Here is a 26,206-nt window from a genome sequence, read left to right on the forward strand (position 1 = left end):
TTAGTTTGTTCTCCTTTTTTAATTATCTTATCTTTTTCGCAGCTTTAAGCGCAAAAAGTTTTTTTTTTTTTTTTTTTTTTTTTTTTTTTTTTTTTTTAAAGCTTAAGTTGATTGGTTACCTGATACTGTTAACAGTTCCAGTTTAATGATAGGTTAGTCTTCCTTTCAAAACAACACTGTAAAGCAGGCTAGCTCCCTCTTTACTTTTAATTACTTGCTCAGTTAAAAACTTTAGAAATAATTAAATGAAGCAATATGCTTTGTAAATGCTGAAAATTTAATGTCACATGATACTTAACCACCCCAATGTAATAGATGACAGCATATGAAATTGCCAGCTTCCTGTTTACAATAAATTTGTAGATCCTTTTCACCAACATATTATAACAGATCTCAATATTATTGAAGATGTGCAACTGCAAGAACTCATGCAACTAAGTACCAAATTTCGTCCAACTTTCAGTCTTAATAAACACTTTTGCTTAAAACAGTTCAGCAATGATCTTGATAAATTCATTGTTTTAGCTAGTAATAGCATCAACTTGCCTACAACTACATTTCTTGAATGGAAAGCAGCTCTTATTAAAGATTTTAAACTTACGCTTTTCAAGTTGCGTAATTTCAATCATATCCACAATAAAAGTCATCTAGAATCTCATATTTATAAACTACAAGAAAACTTTTATCATCACAAAGATTGACAAAGCTAGTAACAATTTCAGTCATTTGAAAAAAAAAAAAAAAAATTATTACAACATTCTGCATAAGGAATTGCATAGCACTTGCACCTATCAAAACATCTTTACCAGCACTAAGATACTTCTCAATAAATTTAATGCACTTCATAAAAGACTTAAAATCCGTCCCAATAAATTTAATAACAGGTTTGCTAATCTCTATGCACTTCCAAAATTTCATAAGACTCCTGTTAAGTTCAGATACATAGCCAACAGTACCAGAAGTTATTTAAAGGTGCTAGATTATCTCTTTGCGCAAAAATTTCATCTCATTCGAGACATTATCAATAATTATGATTTTAAAGATCAATATTGCAACTAGATGATATCAAGCAACGAACAAATTCTTAAGACCTTAAATTCACTTAAAATAGAACATATCCAATGCTATGACTTTGAGAACCTTTATACTACTTTACCACTTGAAGAAATTCATAGCAGCTTGCTTACTCTTCCTAATTTATTTCCCAAGATTACTACATTATCTACTGAAAATTGGCAACTTTTTCTTTCAAGCATTCTTTTCAACAATTATATTCAATTTAATAACAACATCTTTAAACAAATACAGGGAATACCTATGGGCAGCAACTTTTCAACAGCAATCTGTGAATTATTCCTTTTCACACAAAAATTAACTTTTGTACGTTTACTAAATATTGGAGATAAAAAATATTACCAACACATCTTTCATTATATTGATGATATAATTACCTTCAACAACTTCAACAAAATTGAAAAAGCTAATATCTTCCCTTCTTGCCTCCAACCTAATACTACTAATACAGTGCAAAATGATATAGTTTATCTTGATTTGCATATTCTACATTACAATTTTTTGAAAATCTACGATAAACACAGAGATTTCAACTTTCCAACACTTAAATTAACTTACTGGAATTCTAATATTTCTAAAAGGGTCATAGTTAATACAATTAATGCACAACTGCTTAGAATTAAAAGAATCTGTAATACTACAAAACACCTCCAAGAAGAAGTACTCTACTTTGTAATTATCTTGCAGAACAACCTTATTCCTACAAAAAGTCATTAAAAATGCATTAAAAAAAAGCTGACATTAGCTTTTTCTTTTAGATTTTTTGAGTTAGATACTGAAATTTTATGCTTAAAGCCCTATGGGACAGTGTGAAGTGGATGGCTGATTCAAAGGATCTAGTGTATAAATGTAAAATTAATTCCTCTCACAGCTTCAATTTTGCACTTCAAATTTGGCACAGTACTTCTAATTCTATTCTTGAATAGATTTTAAGCTTTTTCTGGCCATATCTATCCTGTTATTGATTTTATGGGCCATTTCATTTCAAGTAGCTTGATAGCCCTCTATCTAAAAGAATTACAACTTTAATTAACAATTTACTATTTTTTCTAATTTATTCTTACTTTCTGAGGCCAATTTTTAACATTTTGTAGAATTAGCCATTTTTCTTTCACCTACACCCAATTTCTTTAAAACTCGTCGAGCAAGACGCCATCTTGAACAATTTCTGCATTCTTCAGCAAATTGCCACCCCCCTCACACTGAGTCAGGTTTATGCCAACGGTCAGTCACATTTCATTGGCTCTTTCATCATGATGTTTTTTTTTTCCCTTTTATGTCATCCTGCCTAGTTGGTTAGCTACTTCTTTTCTGGAGGCAATCATCCTTTTGAGTTAACATGGGTCGTGTATGTAAATGTTGCTGTTCCAGGTCTGTTTTTAAAAAAATTTTTTGTTTCCCTTGTATTAATTTTTGGTCATTGCAAGACCCATTCAATTCTTTTAACCATTTGTGGCTCATTCTTCCACTACCTGGAACTCCCAAATTGAATCGCTTATGAAACCTTTAAATTCAACTGTAAATAGATAAAAATGCCTTTATAATATGCTTTGAACTTTTTTTTTAAACAGTAGATAGCAGCATACCATAAGGAGACACAGAATTTTCATTTATTATGTGTTATTAAAATCCACTTTTTTTTCAAGTAATTTTCTCTATTTTTTTAATGATATCAAAAATTTTATTTGGAAAAAAATTAGGCATAATTTTGCTGGCTGTACTCCAAATTATTTATTCTATATTTTTTTTAATCTTTCATACAAAAACCATACGCAGAACCATTGAATAAAACCGGGTGTTCCATTAGCGGAAACACTGCGCCTTTAGCGATCTCATGCTGTTACGAATCAGAACATCTGTGCTTAGGAGAGAACATCCGTTGTTTACGTTTTCTGTTTCTGTTGTTTTTTCTTTGGGGGGGGGATGAATTCAAACAAAGCAGTATTGAGGAGTGAGGTGTGTTTTGTGTTATGAAAGCCCTAATATTGGCATCTTGAATTTTTTGGGAGTAGTTTTTAGGCGGGAATTTTATTAGTAGCTTGACTCATCTTTACTTAGACTTGTGCGAATTTTTTGCTGTCGCTTTTTAGTCTCATTCCCATTTATTTTCAATAATTGTGTAGATATTTTTCGTGTATGTATATATAATAGGCTTATTTTTCTTTATTGTTAATATTAATTGTAGTTAATTATTTTAATCATAGTTGGTTTGTGCTTCCATCAAAAAGGTGTGACTTGCTTTGAACAATTTCACGAAGCTAAGAAATAGGAAAATTTGTAAATAGTTTTGTATATAGGACTTGTGTATATAGATATTTATCTCATTTATTCGTATATATTCAAGAATATTGTGTATATCCAGAAAACCATGTATACAGCCAAAATACAGAGTTTCTTCATTCTTATACAAACGCTTCTACTCATTTTCGTGCTTCACTGCAATGTTCGCTTAGTCGCACTTTTAAAAGCTCTGGCGGCGCAGTGTTCCACCTCATGGAACACACACAGAAATAAAACGGTAAGTGCAATTTTTACAAAATTTTACCTGTATACTCCTTTAGGACTAAATAGACTGCATACAACTTTTTTTGTTGAAATTCCGACATTAACGTATAGTGCGCCGCAAAGGGTTAATTGTCTTCTTTGCTTTTTATTTAAATTTTTTTAACTTCGTTCACAAAGTTTAAACTCTATATGTAAGCTAGTAGGTCCTCCCTAAAAATCTTGTATTTTTGATTAATAGCAAATTGCTATTTAATTTATTTTGTACACTTGCCTAACCAGGCCATTATGTATAGTTTTTTTCTTACACCTTAATGTGTTTATTCAAGTGGACATGTCGGGAAATGGAACAGAGAATCGAGACTAAAGTTTTTGACTGTTTTTTCAGTTAATATTCAAAAAGAATTTCGTGTACAGTTTCAATTGTCTATTTTGACGAAATGCGATATGCAATGAGCTGTATTCGAAAATCATTAGAAATTTCCCCTGAAGAGTCGGTAATGAGATTCAAATTGGGCTAATTTACCATTTATCGCTTTTTTGTTTTTGTATTTTTGCTTATGTCTTATGTCACACTTTTATTCTATTGTTTAAAGTTTGCCTTACCTTGATCAACATGTTACTTACAATTAGATTAAAATTTTATCTGTAAATATTCTAGTGATAATATTGTTTACACTTTTCATTGCACTTTATTTTACTTATGTCAAATTTTTTTCACCAGAACCACAGTATCAAAGCTACTTTTTAGCGGAAGCACTAAGAATATTCCTTTAATTTATTTCTAAATTTTGCAGCTCAATGCGCAAAAGTTCTTGACCACAAAGGTCTTTTTTAGTTTGTTCTCCTTCTTAAATTATATGTATATATGTATATATTATAAAAAAAAATAAAGTAAGAAATTAGAACTAATGTTTCCCAAAGACCAGAAATTGAAATTTATTACTTCAACAATTTTGATCTCATCGAAAACAGCATCTACCCAAGTTGTCTAAAACTAAATAAAACCAATAAAAAGCAAACAGAAATAGTTTATCTTGATCTAAGTATTCATAAACTCAAGGAAATTAAACGTTTTCATAAAAGAAAAGATTTTAATTTTTCTATTAATATATTTATTAATTGGAATTCTAACATATCTAAAAAAGTTATAGCAAATAGTATTTTTAACCACAATAGTAGGAATATGAAAGTATACATTGAAATAGAAATGCAAAAAGAAGAAATTCTAGTTCGCATCTAAATTCTAAAAGATAATGAAATTCCTGTAAAATTCATTAATAGTATGTTAAAGAAATCAGGAGTAGTTTACACCCTATAATACCTTTTAAAAGTATGAATTTTTTATCTGAAAACTCCAAAAGAGAAGGATAAAGAAGGATGTTTTAAGGTGTATATAGGTTATTATTATTTTTTTATACTTTTAATTACTATTGTATTACTTACATGGCCTTATATATTTTCAAAGTCGTCATGAGAAGCGCATGACGTGACTTTTTACTTTTCTAACATTGTTCTTTTACTTCCTTTTTCCACTCTTTCTGTATATAAAATTTAATTACTAAAATTCATCTTTATAGATATATTGCTCATATCTACCAAACTTATTTATAAACTATTTATCACTTTTTGGAAAACTTTTAAAGGATTAATTGATTTTTAAAATTTATTAGGTTTTAAGCTAAATTGTATTTTTTCCCTTTTTGTTTCTAAAAAATAAAATTTTAATTAAATTTAAAAAAAATTTTTTTTTTCTTTGACTAAAAACCTAAATTTTCCTTAAAATTTTCATAGTTTTTATTTTGGTTTCAAAATTACATTTACATACAAGATTTTTGCCTTTGGAGAGATTAATTTCTTGCCAAAGTTTTTTAGTTTTGACAATGAAAACAAGATGGCAAAAAATGTACGTATCAATCTGTATCACCTTTCACATTTAGACTAGAGTCTAATGAGAATTAAGGGAGTTCTTAATTTTGTTTTGTATACTATAAATAGGTTTTTCAACTACATCTTAATTCATTGGATTTTCTGTTTAACCCCTTAACTGCCGCGGGCGTATATATACGCCTTGCTCAGCCGATGCGTTAACTGCCCCAGGTGTATATATACGTACTTCCAAACTGCTATCATTTGCTTTGCGCTGCTACACCTAAATTATTCGCAAAGTTAACGCATCGGCTGCGCATCTGGGGCAGTTAACGCATCGGCTGAGCAAGGCGTATATATACGCCCGCGGCAGTTAAGGGGTTAAAGGTTTAACATTTAAATTTAAAAAAAAAATTGTTTTTTCATTTTCGTTTTCAATTCTTTTAAAGGGATAGAATTCTCTTTAAGATTCTTCTAATGTGTTTCTCATTAGAATTCCCCCCCCCTTCCTTTGGGGAAAGAGCCAGAATTTTCGGGTGAACTATTATAATTTAAATACACTGAAATGGTTCATCAGCTAATTCTGGATACAGAAAACCAAGGATTTTTGTAGAAGAGAAATTTCAATTAATTCCTCCCCCCTGAGGAAGTGACACTGAGATTGATTGAATTCCTCTTCTGTTTTTGTTCATTTTTCCTTAAATTTCATAATTTTTGATGAGGGGTTTTGCTTGTTTGAAATGTTTTAGTTTTAACATTTTTAAATTTGTTGTTGCCTTTCTATGATTATTTGAAATCTATTAATTATGAATTTCAATTTCTGGTCTTTGTGAAACATTAATTCTAATTTCTTACTTTATGCCCTTAATGATAATTTTTCTGCAGCTTAATGCACAAAAATAACTAGGCATGTTTGTGTTTTGTTTTCAAAAGAATTATTTTGTAATTATATCTATATTATGATATACAGCAGAGGTAAGCGCAAGCATTAATCAATTACAATGTAATTAATAAATAATTAAATTACAATGTAATTATACATGCAGTTAATTCACTTACAATGTAATAATGATTACAATTAATTAAGCTGCAAAACATTTGTAATTTCATGATTTAAAGTCAAAATATAATTCGAACCACAATTATGGGTGTTCCTGCATAAAAAGACAGCACTTACCACCAAATTTTGAATGCACAAGTAGCCACCAAATTTTGAATGCACAAGTAGCCACCAAATTTTGAATGCACATAGTCTTCCACCTGAAAATGTGCACCTTGAGGCCTGACTCCTGAATTTGTTTTTGACTTATTCCATATTTCATGTAAATTTAGTGAATTGTTCATTAATAAACTCAGTGATTTAAAGCTATATGTTTCCATTCTGCAAACCATAAGATATTTATGTTTCAAATTTAATTATAAAATATAAAACAACTGTGCTGTCACTACGCAAAATGCAAAATATTCGTCTTTTGAATTTAACATGCTGAAATTCCCTCAGAGATATTTGTACAATATCACAATATCTCACAGCAGTTATATTTTAAATTACTAAAATGTTTAACAGAAAACAATTCAAACACACAGAGAAAGCTAATCCAATCTCACCGTGAATTCACCACAATCAATAACACCACTAAGTAAACAACTTAATTGAGATGTTTTAATACAGCTTTTAAAAGCTTTTTAATCATGCATAAGAACATTCTCATATTTTCCCAATTTTTCTGGATAGCAAAAGAGTACAATTATGAGATATCTATTTATTAAATATTAAATGCGCGTACTCCTGTATTTTTACTTTTTCAACGTAGCTTTTTCTTAAAATTAGTCGCGTGCAGACATAACACTATCAAATTATTTATTTCATACAAAATAGCCAAAATTAATCCCGTGCATTTTGCTTAAACTCTATCTTTCCTATGAACAAAAATATATGCAATATTTAATAATTATCACTAATTCATAATCTATATTACTGCTACAAACTGCAGTATATGCAGGATTTAAGGATTATGATTCCAGTTGGAATTATGATACCAATATTTCTCTCACAGTCTATCCCTTCACATTATTTAACACCTTGTTATCCCAAATGGCTACCCATTTCAAATATACTGGTTTTTACTGTAATTTTCCCAGTCAAATGTAATAGTGAAGAATCGCTTCCCTAATAATAATTATTATCTGTTGCAAAAGTAATTGCAGTTACATAATCTAGCTGTTGTTGATAAATTATTATATCATTTAGGTATTTAAAGTATTAATGAAAGTAATGGATATTAAAAGGTAAATGGCTTTCCAAATGCACTGCCAGATTTCTGGCAACAGTGCTTTGTGATACTACATGTCTAGGAATAGGGGTAAGTGGTTTTAAATGGCAGATAGCAAAGCTTTTGGTGTGCATTGACAGTTTCTTAACTGCATGATCTTCCTGAGGAGTTATCTTAAACTTACCTACTGTCACCACTGTGACATTTATAGGTACCCTGTTGGAATGTCAACAACAAAATCTGATTACATAATCTCTTCAATCAAGTGCGTGGTAATTTATTAGTATGATCAGTCTGGTTTCTAAAGGCTGTAATGTGACTTCTCTTGATATTGTCAATAGGTGAGTGTTCAGGGCATTCGTATTTGCTAATGCAGACAACACATAAATAGTCTGAATTGGATACAAGCTAAGCAAAGTAACTTACATGTATTTTGGGAAACAAATTTTACACAGCATAAAGATCTGTTCCTATTTTTTTATTGATTCTGCTTTTCTATCATTTGTATGTTAAATTTCATGATTTCAGGACTGTTGGATAATTTTTCTATCAGTATCAATTTACGGCAGTGCACAAAGTGTATATGAAGAAAACAGAAAAATAGTGCTTGATATCTAACACATCATACACAAAAATTAAAAAATGAAACAGTGCATCACATATGACGTTATGATATTGAAATACTTAAGCTCATTGATAAAAAGGAGAACTAACTACAGATACAATTTTTAAACCTTGCAAAAATTTGTTTTAGAAAATAAAATAACTTTTTAGGTAACATTTTTAACTTTTAATTAAAATCCTTAATTCAAAATAATTAGATACACCTTAAACTATGAAAATTTCTATATATATATAATTCATAATTAAATAAAAAGAAAGGAAGCACATCAAGGTAAGTATACTTATTTCCAAAAATTAAGCAACAAACAGAAAACTGGTAACTAAAAACGTATGCATGAAAATTGGACAAAACTTGGCGATAATATTTATTATATCCCTTAAACTTCAAAACACAAGTAAATGTTATACAGTGTTTACATTTTCTGCTAACAAAAGAAACATAAATCCATCTAAATTCGGGCACACAAATTAATGCAAAAAACTTTTCAATAGTAAGTATGATCATCCCGAACAGCAACACAGGCCTAACAGTGATGTCTCATGTTGTTAATGAGCTACATGGATACCAATATCCATTGATCACACTACGCAGTTCTAAGCCCATCTAGGCTGGAGGCCAGAATCATGTTTCCCAAGAGATTCCCCCACACATGCTCTATGGGATCAATTCTCTGACTGCTTATTCCGCGATTTCTACAGGCAACATAAATGCAGCAAAATTTGCTCATCCTGTGATATACGCGGGCTTGCATTTTTTTTTTTTTTTTTCTTCTATTAAAAGCATATCACACTGTTTCAATGTTTGACCTTCAATAATACATTTTGTGCAGTATGATCATCCCGAACAGTAACACAGGCCCATTTAAATATTTTTTCTGCAAGAGATGGAATTGATTATTCTCAAAATTTCACATATTTGCATAAAGTTTGCAAATTGGTATGTAGATTTCAAATATGAAATAAAAAATATGCAAAAATTTTTAAGTGATTTTGTTAAAAAAAATTGAGCAGTCAGATGGTTAATTAATAGGTATCCCTCTTCCATATATTCGGCAGAAGATAGCGAGTGTTTGCTTATCTCCATATATAAACATGTCAAGAATCACTTTGTAGAGCAAAGTGGGACTTATTAGTGAACAGAACAGACATCTTTTCAGTCCAGTTTACATGACTATGTGCCCACCCTCTGATGGTGGGAGGTAAGAGCCAGTTACCCAGCATAAAGAAGGTTTTCTGCATACTGTCCTTCTTGTAGTAGAAATAAACATGGATCTCAGCTGAGATGGAGCTGCAGTCCTGCTGAGACATGTACTAAGTCCCAAATACCACTCATCTGCAGAAATGGTAACACTTGGAATACCTTCGGTAGGTCTTCGAGACACTAAAACAGTAATTAGAAATGGCTTCTGTAAGTGGCTTTCCATGTAGATATTTAGTCATTTTGCGATGTCAGACTCTCCTTGACCAGCTTCTAATCAGCCTACAACTCTATAATGCAATTCTCCTGGCAAATGTCACCTCAAATTCATTTTTACAATCTAGCTATCTCAGAATTGTTTAATATGCTGTCATTCACTGAATAGAGATTTCCTCCTAAACAGCTGGTTTTAAGCTGTAGCGTATTTATGTAAAACAATGGCAGTGCCACACTTTTACGTAATACTACTCAATACAGCTTGCTTTTATTTGTAACATATCCGAATTTCAAGAATTTTGAACTATTCTTGGCTGATTTATCAAGATTTTTCAATTTGTTGTTTAACCTGTGAAAACCAGTGTAGCTCCTAAAACTATATATATATTTCAGGGGCAAAATTATAATTTAAGCCTGCAAAATCTAGAAATAAAATATAGATTTTTAACTTCCACAGTAGTGAATGTAACACATGAAACTTAACAATTTATATATATAAAAAGCTGTTTTATCCAAAATTAAAATATGAAAGCAAAGTGTTACCTTTCAGCAGGAAAAAATATGATTGTTGGATACTTTTCAACAGTATGCTCCCATGGCAGATCATTATCTTCACCACTTATTCTAAAATTAAAAAATAAAACTGATGTTCTAAACAAACTTCTAATTAAAATACAAAATGCAGGCACATATTTTCATTCATAGTTAGCAATCAACATAATATGATGAAAATGGTGAGATCAAATTAATGTAAATTAAGTGTTTCCTGCAGACTTGGGAGTGTGAACTTGGTATTTTTAAATAACATGCTCTTCTCTTGAAGTGTAGTCATTAGTCTCTTGAAAGGGACTAATTATTTTTCAATGCAAAATCATCAAATATATATCCAATAAATGCATTAAAAAGTGAAATAATAAGTTGTGCAAATATCTGTTTGCATATATAAGAACATCATTAAAACAAGGCAGTCCATCCAATAAAGTACAGCATCAGATGGTTATTTAACATTTATACGTATTTGTACGCACTATATACATTTGTCCTATTAGAAGATAGACCAATTTTCACATTAATTATATTGTATAATGAACCAATACTATGGTTCCCTTCTCATTCCTACATTACATAACGCTCACTTGCCATTACATTCTCTGAACTAAAAACTCTTCTTGTTTACATTCATTCCACTGCACAGCAGTGCCATCTATTTTTTCTATTTTGAACAGCATATTCACAGGTAAATAAATCATTAAGAGCTTTCCCTAGCTACAGCAATTAAAAGAAAACTGAATTTTTAAAATGCAGTAAAAAAATTTGGATTTCCTTGAGGATTTTACAGAATAAGTTATATTACCTCCTTTCTTCTCACTCCCATCAAAATTACGGGTTAAGGTTTCGCTATCCATTTCTCAGGCCCGTGGTATTTCCAGGCTGGTGTATTCAAAAGAAATGCCCAAAAAGATTATTGACAATTCATTTATTAACCCTGTTTTTTTCTCAAGAATTAATTAAATTTGCTTGATTTCATGTTTTAAAAACATGCAAAAATTAAAGACAAATACTTATAGTATTCATACACTTATTTTTAAACAATTTTCTTGAATAAAAAAATAGACACCTTCTTTTATTGTTTTCTTGAAAATTATGCGATTGTTAAGGGATTAAAAGTTAGATTATTTTAATGAAGTCTGATGTTGAATTTTCATACAAAGAAAGCTAAAACAAATATACAATAATTACCTCTTTTTGCAGAAAATAACTTTCATCAGCTACAAGGTTCATGGATAATACCCAATGCTATGCATAATGCATACCACACACAGGCGTGGTAAAATTTAATCAATGAATAATCCTTAATAAAGATATTGTTCAATATTAAATGCAGTAATAACATATTATCAAGAGTACTAATAAATCTCCACCTTTTTTCAATCAAAAATTGGGCATTTATTGTGAAAGAATGGTACGTTATGTTTTATTCAAAGTATTGTCCATTGCTAACCATTACTTTTCTTCATCTTTCTGGCAGCATACGGATACCGTATTGGAAGAATGCTTCATTGTGCTGCTCAGATGGGCCATGCATCATCAATTGAAACAAGTAGTAATTAGAAGGAGCAGGAGCAATGTCTAATGAGCACAGGAGAGGAAAAATTCTCATCTGAATGTTTCTGAGTAGGTTTTAAATGGTGCCGTAACATGCGGTGTCACCTTGGCTGTTGATGTTGAAGCATGGCCAGGTGGCTTCCATGATTTCTTCTTCTTCGGGTTATTGTAGTGGATCCATTCTTTACTACTAGTGACTAAACAATACAAAAAAAAAACCTTTTGTTTTTGTCTGGCAAGCAGCATTAAGCAAAAATTAGCATTCAACGCTTCTCGAATTCAGTTCATATGGAATTTTATTTTCTTGCTTTTGAATCATGCCCAATGATTTTAAACAATGTGAAATTGCTTGTTGAGTCACTCCTAACGTAAGTGCAAGTTCTACTTGCGTTTGGCATGAATCTTCCTTCAATAATGCTTCCAATTCTGTATCTTCATATACTTTCATCTTTCTGCTATTTCTTTGTCTTTGACCTCAGATACACCATTCTGTTGTTAGCAGATGTCCAACCTTACGATATGACATTTACATCAGACAATTTTACCTATAACTTACTGGTGGTACCATTTTTTTTTTTTTTTTTTATATCAAATAGCGGAGACTTTTTTGTACTCCCAATATATAGCACCTTCATAATGTATTTTCTCATTTTCTTCAACTCTCTTTTCCAACTGCAGTAAGCGATTTCAAAGCTTTAGTCTAATAAACAGCACAGCAATGAAAATTATTTTATTGACACTGCAAAGCACAGTATTTTGTAATTTAGTACAGCACTGCAGAATACAGTATATGCAGTTTTAACAGTGACTGCACAAGTTAACTGTCACAGATCAAATAAGTTATGCATACATTTGCTTATTTTCTGTTGGTAGCATTAACAACTGTAGTCTCTATTTTATCACAATCTGTTAACACTTACTGCATGTTTTGAAACTTATAAATAGCTTATTACTTTTATTCTTTTTAATTATGGTACATCACAAATACACAAAACCTTGGCTATTGAATCAATAAATAAGGAGCCATAATTCTACACTTAAATTCATGTAAAAAGAAATACTGATTTTAAACATTAAAAAAATTATCAAGAACAGAAGTGAAATAATTTAAATATTTTACTCAAAGATAATTATTAAAATAAATAAAATTTTTAAGATACTGCAGATTAGCAAAAAAGAAGTTAAAAAAAACTTATATCACTAAGAAAAATTTTTCAATGTTTACAGTAATATTTTAATAATTTCAGAAGTCTTTTTATTATGCTATATAATATAAACATTATTTATAAAAATTGATAAAAATTTAATCTATTTATGAAAGCACTTTAAAATCTTATCATACACTACTCAAAACTAACTACAAAAGTTATACATCTAATACATTTAATAGCTATTGCTAGACATAGTTAATACTTTAAAATATGCAAAATCTATTAGAGATATGAATGGGGCTATAAATTCTCCAAACTGCTGCTGTAAGAAGAAACTTTGATACTTTTGGATTATCCACATCCACTGAAAAGCATTTACAAGACATGCCACAAACAGGCAAAAAACCAGTCAAGAATTTAAGAAATTTATTTATTTCAAATAATTTATTACTTTATTCTTTGATAGATTAATTATGTGTCAAAAACATACAAAAATGAAGAACATTTATTTTTAAAAAATGACTTTCATTTTTAATGTATTAAACAAAACATTGGGCAATATAACTGGTCTCTAAAATCAAATCCATTTAATATTTTTCAAAAGTATGTAAATCTGCTAAGTAATCTAATTTTTTTCAAAAATTTAGTGTTCCTGATTATTAACACCTCCACAAATTGACTTATTGGAGACTTTGTGAATTGGTGAATGACATTTATTTAGTTATTATACAGTTTATACCTACTTTCTGTTCATTAATAATAATAAAAAGGAGCATTTTGAAAGAAACAGGAATATTTGTGAGAAAAAGTAAAAATCTACATGGCAAACATTTGCATTTTTACAGCCAACAGATACTGTTTAGTGAAATGATAGTTAATATACAATGGATAATTTTAATTATATTCAAACATGTGTGCAATATACACTGAAGTGACAAAAGTCATGGGATACCACCTAATATTTTGTCGGTCCTCCTTTTGCCTGGCGAAGTGCAGCAACTTGACGTGGCATGGACTCAACAAGTCGTTGGAAGTCTCCTGCAGGAATACTGAGCCATGCTGCCTCTATAGACGTCCATAATTGTGAAAGTGTTGACGGTGCAGGGTTTTGGGTACGAACTGACCTCTCGATGACGTCCCATAAATGTTCGATGGGATTCATGTCGGACGATCTAGGTGGCCAGATCATTCGCTGGAATTGTCCAGAACGTTTTTTTAACCAATCGCGAACAATTGTGGCCGGTGACATGGCGCATTGTCATCCATAAAAACCCCATTGTTGTTTGAGTATGTGAAGTCCATGAATGGCTGTAAGTGATCTCCAAGTAGCTGAAGGTATCCATTTCCAGTCAATGATCGGTTCAGTTGCACCAGAGGACCGAGTCCATGCCATGTAAAAACAGCCCAGACCATTATGGAACCACCACTTCTTGAACAGTGCCTTGTTGACAACTTGGGTCCATGGCTTCGTGGGGTCTGCGCCACACTCGAACCCTACCATCAGCTCTTACGAACTGAAATCGTGACTCATCTGACCAAGCCATGGTTTTCCATTCGTTTAGGGACTAACCGATATGCTCACGAGCCCACGAGAGTCGCTGCAGGCGATGTCGTGCTGTCAGTAAAGGCACTCGAGTCGGTCTTCTGCTGGCATAGCCCAAGGAAGACAAATTTCGTCTCACTGTCCTATCGGACACGTCTCTCGTACGTCCCACATTGATTTCTGCGGTTATTTGATGCAGTGTTGCTTGTCTGTGAACACTGACAACTCTACGCAGACGTCGCTAGTCTCGGTCGTTAAGTGCAGATGGTCAGCCACTGCGCTATCCATGGTGGGATGTTATGCCTGAAATTAGATAATCTTGGCACACTCTTGCACTGTGGATCTCGGAATGTTGAATTCCCTAATGATATCCGAAATGGAATGACCCATGCGTCTAGCTCCAACTACCATTCCGCGTTCAAAGTCTGTTAATTTTCGTCGTGTGGTCATAATCATGCCAAAGCCTCTTCACATGAATAACTTGAACACAAATGAAAGCCCTGCCAAAGCACTTCGCATTTATACATTTTCTACGCAATACTATTGCCATCTGTATATTTGCATATTGCTGTCCCATGACTTTTGTCACTTCAGTGTATACCTGCACTGGTTAGCTGTTGTTGACATGTACTTGAAAGTATGCCAATACCACAGTTCTACCAAATGTTAGAACTATTAGAGGGGAGAGGAATAATTCAAAAGCAGTGTTTTTCTTTTTTCTTTTTTTTTACTATTACCAAAAAATTTATAATTTTACTATATTAGTTTCAATTTAAATCAGGTTAGCTACATAAAAATATGGAACAATATGTTGATGCCAATCAATAAATTCTGAAAGATTGCCCTACCTTTCATATAACATTTAAAAAAAAAATGTTTTTACATTTACAGAAAATTTATTTAGAAATATTTAATATACAAACCTGGCAAATTTTATGCCTTGAACATTGGAAAAATAATCAGCCACACTTAGGAAAATGTGTGACACAGAATAACAAGCTCCACACCACGATGCATAATACATGAGTACAACATCCTAGAATATAAGAAAGCAGAATTACAGAATCATTCTCAAAATCAAGCAACCACATAAATCATGACATAAAGTGGGGGGGGGGAGAAAGCCTTAATGATGAAACAATGACTATTTTTCTGGGAGGGAGAAGTAATTAATGAGAAAAGTACTACATATAACATACTTTCCTATAATAAAGCTGTTTACACTTTTTAAACAATATATTATTGGTGTTAATTTTAATATTAAAAAAGTTTAAATATGTCTGAAGTGCACTAAGTATCGACAAGGTGTCTTAATGTGCCTAGGACGATATTCAAACAATACATCCTAGGTTTCTGCCCTTTTACAAGGGAGAATTAAAATGCTTATTATTTAAAATTAAAATCTACTTAAATCTGATTGTTTAAAAGTACACAGAAGACTAAAAATTAAAATACTTATAAAAAAAATAAAAGGATTCAGAAAGCCTACACGGACTGATTGTTTAAAAGTACACAGAAGACTGAAAATTAAAATACTTATAAAAATGAAAGAATTCAGAAGACCCAAAAGGTAAACGGAAGACTAAAAATTAAAATACTTATACAAATGAAAGAATTCAGAAAGCTCTGCAAGCTGCAGATATGCTATTATATATTATAACTATATATTATACTCTATAATTATATAACTGCAGAGATTATTATAGCTGCAAGTCATAGTAACTACAACTGAAAAATGCTTTGTACAATTTGGCCTCATGATATATACATGACCACAAGGAATAAATAAAAATAATGCTAATTTTCCAGGCCATTTTATTCGCTTAATAGCCTCTTTTCTCAGCAACAAAATCAAAATCGGTACTGCTTACTCAACCACCAGAGTAATCAATGCTGGTGTCCCACGGGGGTCGGCACTTTCGCCATACCTTTTTACTATTTATACATAAGGCATCCCTAAAGACCCTTCCGTTCATCTTGCACTCTTTGCCGGCATACTTACTAAAGAGAGATCGCCGTAAGAAACCAAAAACTGCACAGTTATCGCTGTAAGAAACCAATTCCAAAACTATCTCATAAAACTGGAAAAATGGCTCACCCTTTGGAGGATTAAAATTAATACATAAAACTAAGGCAATAATTTTCCGTAAAGGAAACATGAAATGTTATCCTCCACACCTTGAAATATTTGATGAAGAAATAGACTGTATTAATGAAACCAAATACATTGGAGTCACCCTTGACCAAAAACTTACCTTCAGAACCCACTTCCGCTCCATAGTACAAAAATTTTAAATCACCACAGCTACTATGCAACCTCTTCTTGGTAGAAAAAGCAACTTATCTACTACAAACAATTTAATTTTATATCTCTCCATACTTCGTCCAGCTCTCCTTTATGCAGCTCCGATCTGGAGACATGCAGCTAAAATCAATATTAAACAATTACAAATTCTGCAAAATAAAATTCTACGAGAAATTATCAATGCTCCTTGGTATATACCAAACATCTATATTCACAGAGACCTTCAAATCGAACTTATACAAGAGTATATTAAGTGATTAGCGGTCAACTTCTTTTATTCAGTACAAACTCACAGTAACAGCCTTATTAGCACTCCCAAACACTCCCCGCATCCCAGTGAAAAACATCGGTACCCATGTTATCAGGACTTGTATTCCTCTTGACTAGCTTTGGAAACATGAATTGTCCTGACTCGGAACAGGGAGCTTACTCAAGCTATGATCAAGAAATTGTGAAGTAGACAATACAAGCAGGAAGGGTATACGAAACCCTTTATTCTTCTATCTTTACAGGTATTTCCAAAACTTCGGAATACAGAGACCAACCACTTGTGGTCTGAACGTAAGAATATAAAAACTACTAACTAAAACTAATTTTGAATTAGTATACAAGTGCCTAGCTTTAAGATTGGTCGTTATTTAACAAAGGTCCGTATGTAGTACGCCGAGCTGCTAAAACTACGATACGTTTGCAATTATCGAGAGGACTAAACCTCTGGCCTTGAAGGCAACCAAGTGAAAACTGGTGAAACTACAATGGCGAACGGCTTGCTTCCAATAACTCCTTCCTCTCTCTTGCTTGGCAAAAAGCCACAACTTAAGTACTTGGCATTAGCAAGACAATTTGCATAAATAAGTTAAAGTGTTTAATTCTGGCCGGAAGTAGAAAATAAGAAGTGATAGTACAGTTTCAAAATAAAATAAACATTAGTAAAACTTAGGATCCTTACAAATTAAAGTTAAAAATGTAAAAAAACATGCTTAAAAAAAGTCAGCTTTTATGCATGTGCTGTTTGCTACATGTGCACAATATTTTTTTAGCTTCCTCCCCCTCCCCCCAAAAAATATCAGAGAGTTGCACTTCAGCACCATGCACATCTTTGCACTGTGCATGCTTTCATTCTCCCCAGGCACAGTGATCTGTTTTCACTTAAAAATATCAGAGAATTGCAGAGATATCACTCCATAAATTTCAATCATTTAAAAAGTGTTGGGTAGAGGCAAGCGAACGTTTTTTCTTATGCGCATGCATATTAATTATGATGGCGCAGCTGTCTCTTCTACCGACACATCCGTCATTTGAGCTTCAAGCGTAAAGAGATGGTGAGATGTTACTTGCTGTGTGATGGTCAATACGATTTCCTGTGTGACCCTTTTATTCATTATACGTGTAAATAAAGTGTGTTGTCCTAAATCGATGGCTTCTTTACTCTAAATATCGGCCTCTGAACAACAAATGGTAGCAGAGCGTGGTTTCGATCCACGGACCTCTGCTACCATTTGTTGTTCAGAGGCCAATATTTAGAGTAAAGAAGCCATCGATTTAGGACAACACACTTTATTTACACGTATAATGAATAAAAGGATCACACAGGAAATCGTATTGACCATCACACAGCAAGTAACAAAATAATTGAAGAACGATCAGTTAAATTTAACGAATCTTTAAAGGGTAGTAATTATATGGGGGAAAATAAAGCCTTAGAAACTTGGGATATTGAAGAATTAAAAGGAAAGGGAAACGAAGTAGATCAAAAACCACACCTCGAATTGGTTGTTACGGAAAATACTCAAGCAAACGAATATGATGACTCATCGAATTTCGAAATCGCCGACATAAGCCGTTGTAGCGGGGGTGATGACAGGGGGAATAAAGTCCAAACATCTGATAGCTATGACAAAAGTAATAAATATGGAAATGAAATACCATTAAGAGGATCTGAGAGGCTCAAATCAAAACAACTAGAGTCAAGTATAATCAGTAATGTTCCGAATGATTTTTCAGAAGCAAAACAAAGTGCTAATTGGTATGACTGGAAATCCGCAATGGAAAATGAAATAGATTCATTACATAAACACGAAGTGTGGGAAATAGTAGAGAGGCCTGAAAAAACAAAATTAGTAAAAAGTAAGTGGGTGTATACTTTGAAGGAAAGAGACTCTGGGGAAGTAAAATATAAAGCGCGATTAGTAGCGGCTAGGTTTAATCAAATAAAAAATAAGGATTATACTGAATCATATTCGCAAGTAGTTAACATTGAATGTTTTAGATTATTGCTTGCACCTTCAGCTAAATTAAACTTAACTGTTAAATTTTATGATGTAAAAACAGCGTACTTGTACAGTGTCTTAAATGAGGATGTGTATATGACTCCTCCACCTGGTTATGAAAAACTGATTGGAGAAGGTAAACTATGTAAATTGAAGAAAAGTATTTATGGGTTGCCTCAATCCTGTAGAAATTGGTATATGAAAATAAAAAATGAATTAGAAAAGCTTGGGCTGGTACAGTTAGCATCTGATAATTGTATATTTATTTATAATGATACCAAAAACATTTTTATATTGTGTTTGTATGTTGATGATTTAGCTGTATTCTGTAATAATAAAGAAATGCTTGAAAATATTGTTTCTAAAATAAAAAATGTATTTGAGTTACATGAAAATACTAATTCAAAATTTTTAGGAATGCAAATAGAAAAACTTAAATGGTATATGTTTGTCTCAAACAGAATATATTGAATCTTTATTGACTAAACACAATCTGGAAAATTCTAAAGCAGTGAAAACGCCAATCTTTAAAGGGGCAGATAAAGGTTTTTCACGTACAAATGAAAAAATTGAAGCAATTTTGTATCAGGAATTAATTGGGGAACTTTTATATTTAGCGAATAGAACGCGTCCTGATATATCATTTGTAACAACTTATTTGTCACAATTTAATCATGTACCAGAAAAAAGGCATTATCTTATGGCTAAAAGGGTATTAAGGTATTTAAAAGGTACAAAAAATAAAAAACTTTTCTATAGCAATGATTTTGGAGTTTTAAATGCATACGCTGATGCTAGCTGGGGAAATGCAGAAAATGGTAAGTCATTTTCTGGTGGTACTATTTTACTAGGTGATTCATTGATTTCTTGGAAATGTCGTAAGCAGAAAAGTGTTAGTCTGTCTACTTGTGAAGCAGAATTATTTTCTATTTCTGAAATTTGTAAGGATATTATTTGGACTGTAAATTTATTATCAGAATTAAAATGTAAACAATTTTTGAATGGTGCAGTGGTCTTGAATACAGACAGTCAAGCTGCCATCCAGTGGATCAACTGTGCAAGATCTTCTACGAAATCCAGACACATGAACTTACGTTTCCATTTTATGAAGGACTTAACAAAGGACAATGTTATTAAGATGGAATATTCACAAACTGATAATATGATTGCAGATTTTCTTACTAAGAGTGTCAGTGAAGAAAAATTAATGTATACATTGAAAGTAATTTCCTTAATTTCTTAATGTAATGTGTTATATGTTGTTTGTATTTCATTTTTGTATTGAAAAAATGTTACTCGCAGGAAGGGTGTGTTGGGTAGAGGCGAGCGAACGTTTTTTCTTATGCGCATGCGTATTAATTATGATGGAGCAGCTGTCTCTTCTACCGACACATCCGTCATTCGAGCTTCGAGCGTAAAGAGATGGTGAGATGTTACTTGCTGTGTGATGATCAATACGATTACCTGTGTGATCCTTTTATTCATTATACGTGTAAATAAAGTGTTTTGTTCTAAATCGATGGCTTCTTTACTCTAAATATCGGCCTCTGAACAACAAAAAGCATAGTTTTTATGTGAATTTTTTCATTCTCTATTGTTGAACAAAAAGTTACATTTCCATAGAAATGCAACACTTTCTTTTTTAATCGGTCAGCAAAGTCCATAGTCTCATTATGATTTCTTATAAGAGAAAAAAATCTGATGTGTGCACCACATGACTTCCTTGTATTGGAATATTAAATTGGAATATTAAATTATACGCATTTTTTCTTGCATTTCATTTAAACTTATTGGATTGAATTAAATCTACTTCGCCGACAGTGCATAAACAACAATAGAATAAATGCATTTTTTTAAATTCCCTCTAGTATTTGTTTATCATGGCGACACTCTGGCGCTAGATTCACTTAACAGTATTAATAATTGTATAACAGTTAACTTATATAATAATTATATAACGGAAACTAAGTTAACTGTCATATAATCCAATAATTATATAACAGTTAACGTATATATTTCGTTCATAACTCATAATGCACAAAATTTATATCATTTAAAGAATAGAATTATCTAATTGTTGCTACATGTTCTATTCAAATAATAAAGCTAGAACGATGTATAAAAGAAATTAAGCAAACAAAACAAAAAGAAACAGTTTTTCACAGACGATTGAGTATTTCTCATTCAATTAATTCAGTTCTCACTTCGCGAGAAGGCAAAAATACATAAAAACTCAAAATATCTATATTAAAAATTACGAAGTAAATCTCAAACGCTTATTTCGTCGAAAAAATTCCAGAAAGAATTAAGCATGATTTAATTGGCAATAATAAATGAAAGCGTTATCTTTGTTGTTGCGAAGCTAAGTTTCTCAAAATTAGCAACAAATCCACTAGTCTCCTGTTTCAAATGTAAACATCAATGGCTGCCATTAAAAACGGGCTTAGCAACAATTAAACAACTTTAAAATTGCTGATAATTCTAAAAATATTGCACACAGATTTACTAAAGGCATAAAAACTTTAACCGGAAGATAAAAACAACATAATTCAATCATTTTTAAAGCAAAAAATGTACAATTTACAAACATATAAGAGTAAAGAAGGTGAGATCACTGAGCCAGGTAACAGAGTGGATATATATATAAATATATTTATATACGTTTGGTGCGGCCGATTGCAACCAAAATACGAGGTGCACATCTACATGTTATAGCAGTCCTATATACAAAATTTCAACATTCTGAGGCTACTCGTTTTTGAGTTATGCGAGATATGTACGTATGCATGCACGTACGTACATACGTTCGTACAGACGCCACGAAAAATTCTCTTCAGAATTAATTTTAAAGCAGTTTTATAATTTTTTTGAAGGAAAAGAGTATTTTATTCTGTCCTTACGTACAGATATCACGCAAAAACATCGTTAAATTGCATTCGATAGCGGTCAAAATGGATGTTTTCGTTGAAATATGCTGCCTGAAGCTTCTCACAATTACAATACTTCCTTTTTACTTCGTACAAGGAAGTAAAAAGTACTAGCAAAAGAGAATGCAACAAAAACAAATATTGATCAGAAAAATGACTGTTGAATTTGAAGGCAAAAAATCAGCTCTTGCCCATTGTGTGCACACTCCTAACTGGATTGCCACATAAATATATTTTGGAAATGTCATGGGTGCTTCCTAGGGTGACATATTCCACTGCCTCATGAATACATTAACCCCTTTGAGCCGTGTAGCGAAAACGCGTGCTTATCGTGGAGGCCGGCAGTGTCTTCCACGAGCATCTCTCCAGGGACGGGGGCTTTTTTGCTACTAAGCCTAAATCCATGAAATTTCCGAAGTATCAACGCATTGTTTAATAATGCTCTATAGAGTATTTAAACGGCTTATGCTTTATAGATATTTTTATATATATACTTTAATTACCTTATTTCTTGTTTAAATGCATATTTTACACATTTTATTATAATTACTCACCATTTTAGGACTTTTAACATTATACATCTGAAAACTAAATATATTACTTAAAATTCTCTTTTCGTATGAAAAATTTTAAAACAGGGATCTACACACAGTCCTACATTACATTCCTTGAACTCGTAATAACTCATTTGCCGTTTTGGAGGATTTTTCTGGGAATGTGAACAAACGAAGCATCGTCGTCTCATTTTCTTATCAGTCTCTTCTGAACAAAGTTTTGGAAAATGTCTTTCAGTTAATCTTTCAGAATCAATATCAGAATATCAGAATTTCAGAATCAATATCTGAAATATTTTGCATCATTTCTGCTATTTCATGCTCTGTTAAACATTTTCGACACTTCGACATTGAAACGGTAAAAACAGAAAGAATTCACATCTAACAAGATCTAATTATTTTCTAAAAACTGAACTGTAAACGGAAATACTCAACACTTTAGCGCATATAAAACTTCTACTTACAATAAACAACTACCACGTGCGAATAAAGTGCGATTTAAAGAGACGTCATAAATCACGCCATTCGGAAACATTTAGTTCCCCGTTTGTTTATATAATCAAAAACACATGTATGTGAGTCATGCCTTTCTCATTTCGAGTAGAAAGTCTAATGTACATGTATCTGAAACCATATGGACATACAGTGCCATCTTGTGGCAGAAATTATAGTTTGAAAAACATTCCAAGGTGCTGGCACAAATACGTGACAGTAGGTAGAGAACGCAACAATGCTCTGGCACGCCTGCGTGTCGGCCGGTAGATAAGTGTGTTCATTGCTGGCATGTATACGTGACAGTCGGCGCGAAGGGGTTAAATGGAGGTGCAGATAATCAAAAAGAACCAAGTAAGCCATTAAACATGCATCAGTTCTTTCTTACAGACATAAACTGCATATTTTTTTTACATAAAATTTAAGGGTATTTCTAATTTGATAAATGTATAATTAACCACACAAGCAAAAAAATACTCCAAGATTTGAAATTTAGAACAGATAAGGACTGGAAAACTAAATGAAAAAGTAATTTTAAACCTGCACCATACTATACAGCCTTAAAAAAGGATAAAAACTTATTTGCTGTGACTGCTTTTACAGGTGTTTTGATTATTTTACAGGTATTTTATTTCAGATTTGGCATTTTTGAATTTTAGATTATAAATCAAAGATCATTAAATTTAGACTAAAAAAGAGAAGAAAAAACAAAAATAACTTTAAAACATTTTAACTTCTTTTTATTTTTTTTCCTGAGAAATTTATATTACATATATAATAATTTTATATATAAAAAAAAGTAAAGATAAAAAATTTATAAAACTTATTTTTTAAATTTTCCAAAATCTGTTTACAACAGCCTGTTTTAAAATTTTAGGAAATTTTATTTTGAATCTCTCTTCTCTCAAATTACACACGAATTATTTCCAGATCAGTCAAAATTCCCTTTTCCCCCACTATTATTCACAGGATAACCATGATTTTATTTACAACTTACCATTCTAATAATCAAAATCAATCAAAATCATTTGAACTATGGAAGCTCAATATATTTCATAGGAAGAAGTTGAATATGAGAGTATTCCAAATAATTTCATTTATATATTCTTATATATATATATGTGTGTGTGTGTGTGTGTGTGTGTGTGTGTAATAAAAGAAAATTTTAGAAGTACTGATATAGGAACACTGAGATGTAGCAGTGTAGCAATGCTGTTCGGAATAGATACTTGATGCTTAGAGCTTCGACCCATTTCGAAGAGAAAAAAAATTGAGCCAGATTAAATTCCATTTTTTATATAAATTCACATTTGTGACCACAATTCATTTTACACCTTAGTCATGCCTATTCAAGAACATTTACATTTTTTAATACTATTGTGATTGGGAGAGAGCACAGTGGCGTTTAAGCAGCATGGAGGATGAGGCTAAAAGTAGTGATTTATCCAATATGGTAATCTATTAAGAGAAAGGTTTTGGTTTATGTTAGAAAGGTTTCAGTTCTCAAGAGTTCAAGTTTCAAATAAGCTATATCATCAGCGTTACACAAGCTTTGTGGCACACATTAATCTAGAAATCTAGAAATGGTGCAGTCCAGAAATGTTGACATTTTTAGAATAGAGAAATAAAATACCCAAATTAAAAATGAGGAATTAAGAAGCTTTTGTTAAATTGAGTTATAAAGTTGATTTACATATTTTTTTATCTTACATATCTATATTTTTATACAGTAAACAATATAAATCCATACTTACTTTTGTTTTATCCAAAACTATCTCAGAAAAAGTAGCTGTTGTCACTTCCTCAACACACACATTTGCATTCTCATCTTTACTACATCCTTCGAGTTTTCGAACAGGCATTCTTAGGTGGCGATCTAAATTTCCTGCAGTGTAGTTTTTTATAAATTCCACTAAAAATATATGAAAAAAACTAGTTTAGACTTTAGTTAATTATCTTAAATGTGGGAAAAATATACTTTTAATAAAACTCACTTACCAAGAACCTTTTTATTTATATGCCCATCCAATACATATTGACTTTCCTGCTACAAAAGAAGAATACCTACTTACATAAGAAAATAGATAAAAGTATGTTTATTTTTAATCAAATTTGAAAAAGCATCTTAAAAACATTTTTCACAGAACAGGAAGAATATAATACACACAGTTAACAATTTCCTTATTTTTTGGTTGAATCTAAAAGGAAATATTGATTATATTCTTAAAGAAAGACAATGGTGAAACCACAATTAAGTTTTTGTCATTGAAAATGGGAAGTGAAAAAATAAATAAAATCAAAGAGAATGAAATGAATAAAACAAAGGGAATGAAGTGCTCTATTCAGATTCATATTAAAAAATTATACACTTTCAAGCTTTAATTATTAAGAAGATTTTGCAAATGATAATCACAGGAAAACCATCATTTCTACCTAAAACATATATCAAACACATGCTAAAAAATCAGGTTAAATTTCATTTCTATTTAAGAAGAAGGATCACTTTTTACCATAGGATTACACATTCTTAAGCTGTTTACTTTCCGGTTACACAACAGAATGTTAAAAATCCGCACTGCTCGAGATTTGGCATTTTTTAATTTTAGATTATAAATCAAAGATCATTAAATTTATACTAAAAAAGAGAAGAAAAAACAAAAATAACTTAATAAAACATTTTAACTTCTTTTTATTTTTTCCCTGAGAAATTTATATTACATATATAATAATTTTATATAACAAAAAAGTAAAGATAAAAAATTTATAAAACTTATTTTTAAAATTTTCCAAAATCTTTTTACAACAGCCTGTTTTAAAATTTTAGGAAATTTTATTTTGAATCTCTCTTCTCTCAAATTACGCACTAATTATTTCCAGATCAGTCAAAATTCTTTTATTCACAGGATAATCATGACTTTATTTACAACTTACCATTCTAATAATCAAAATGAATCAAAATCATTTGAACTATGGAAGCTCAATATATTTCATAGGAAGAAGTTGAATATGAGAGTATTCCAAATAATTTTATATATATATTCGGCACAACTCTGATATACGCCCTAATTTTACCAAATGTGGCGATATGTGTTCTGCTCTGGT

The 26,206-nt window shown here is 31.3% G+C and overlaps 1 protein-coding gene across 2 annotated transcripts in view; it reads right to left on the bottom strand.

The window, feature by feature from the left end:
* Nucleotides 1-26,206, bottom strand: part of LOC118180005 (thioredoxin domain-containing protein 11) — a 72,407-nt gene that overhangs the window by 6,227 nt on the left and 39,974 nt on the right. The window contains exons 9-12 of one of the 2 annotated variants that reach the window (XM_085823508.1): nt 25,103-25,148; nt 24,859-25,016; nt 15,480-15,592; nt 10,300-10,380 (exon numbers count right to left, since the gene is read on the bottom strand). In XM_085823508.1, coding sequence (XP_085679634.1) covers nt 10,300-10,380; nt 15,480-15,592; nt 24,859-25,016; nt 25,103-25,148 — 398 coding nt within the window. Of the gene's footprint in view, nt 1-10,299; nt 10,381-15,479; nt 15,593-24,858; nt 25,017-25,102; nt 25,152-26,206 lie in introns of both variants that reach the window. The other variant, XM_085823507.1, reaches the window with a different exon arrangement.

Source organism: Stegodyphus dumicola, chromosome 9 (assembly GCF_044657685.1).
Source record: "Stegodyphus dumicola isolate Sdum_Otavi_A_Nest chromosome 9, ASM4465768v1".
In the NCBI taxonomy this organism is placed as follows: Eukaryota; Metazoa; Arthropoda; class Arachnida; order Araneae; family Eresidae; genus Stegodyphus; species Stegodyphus dumicola.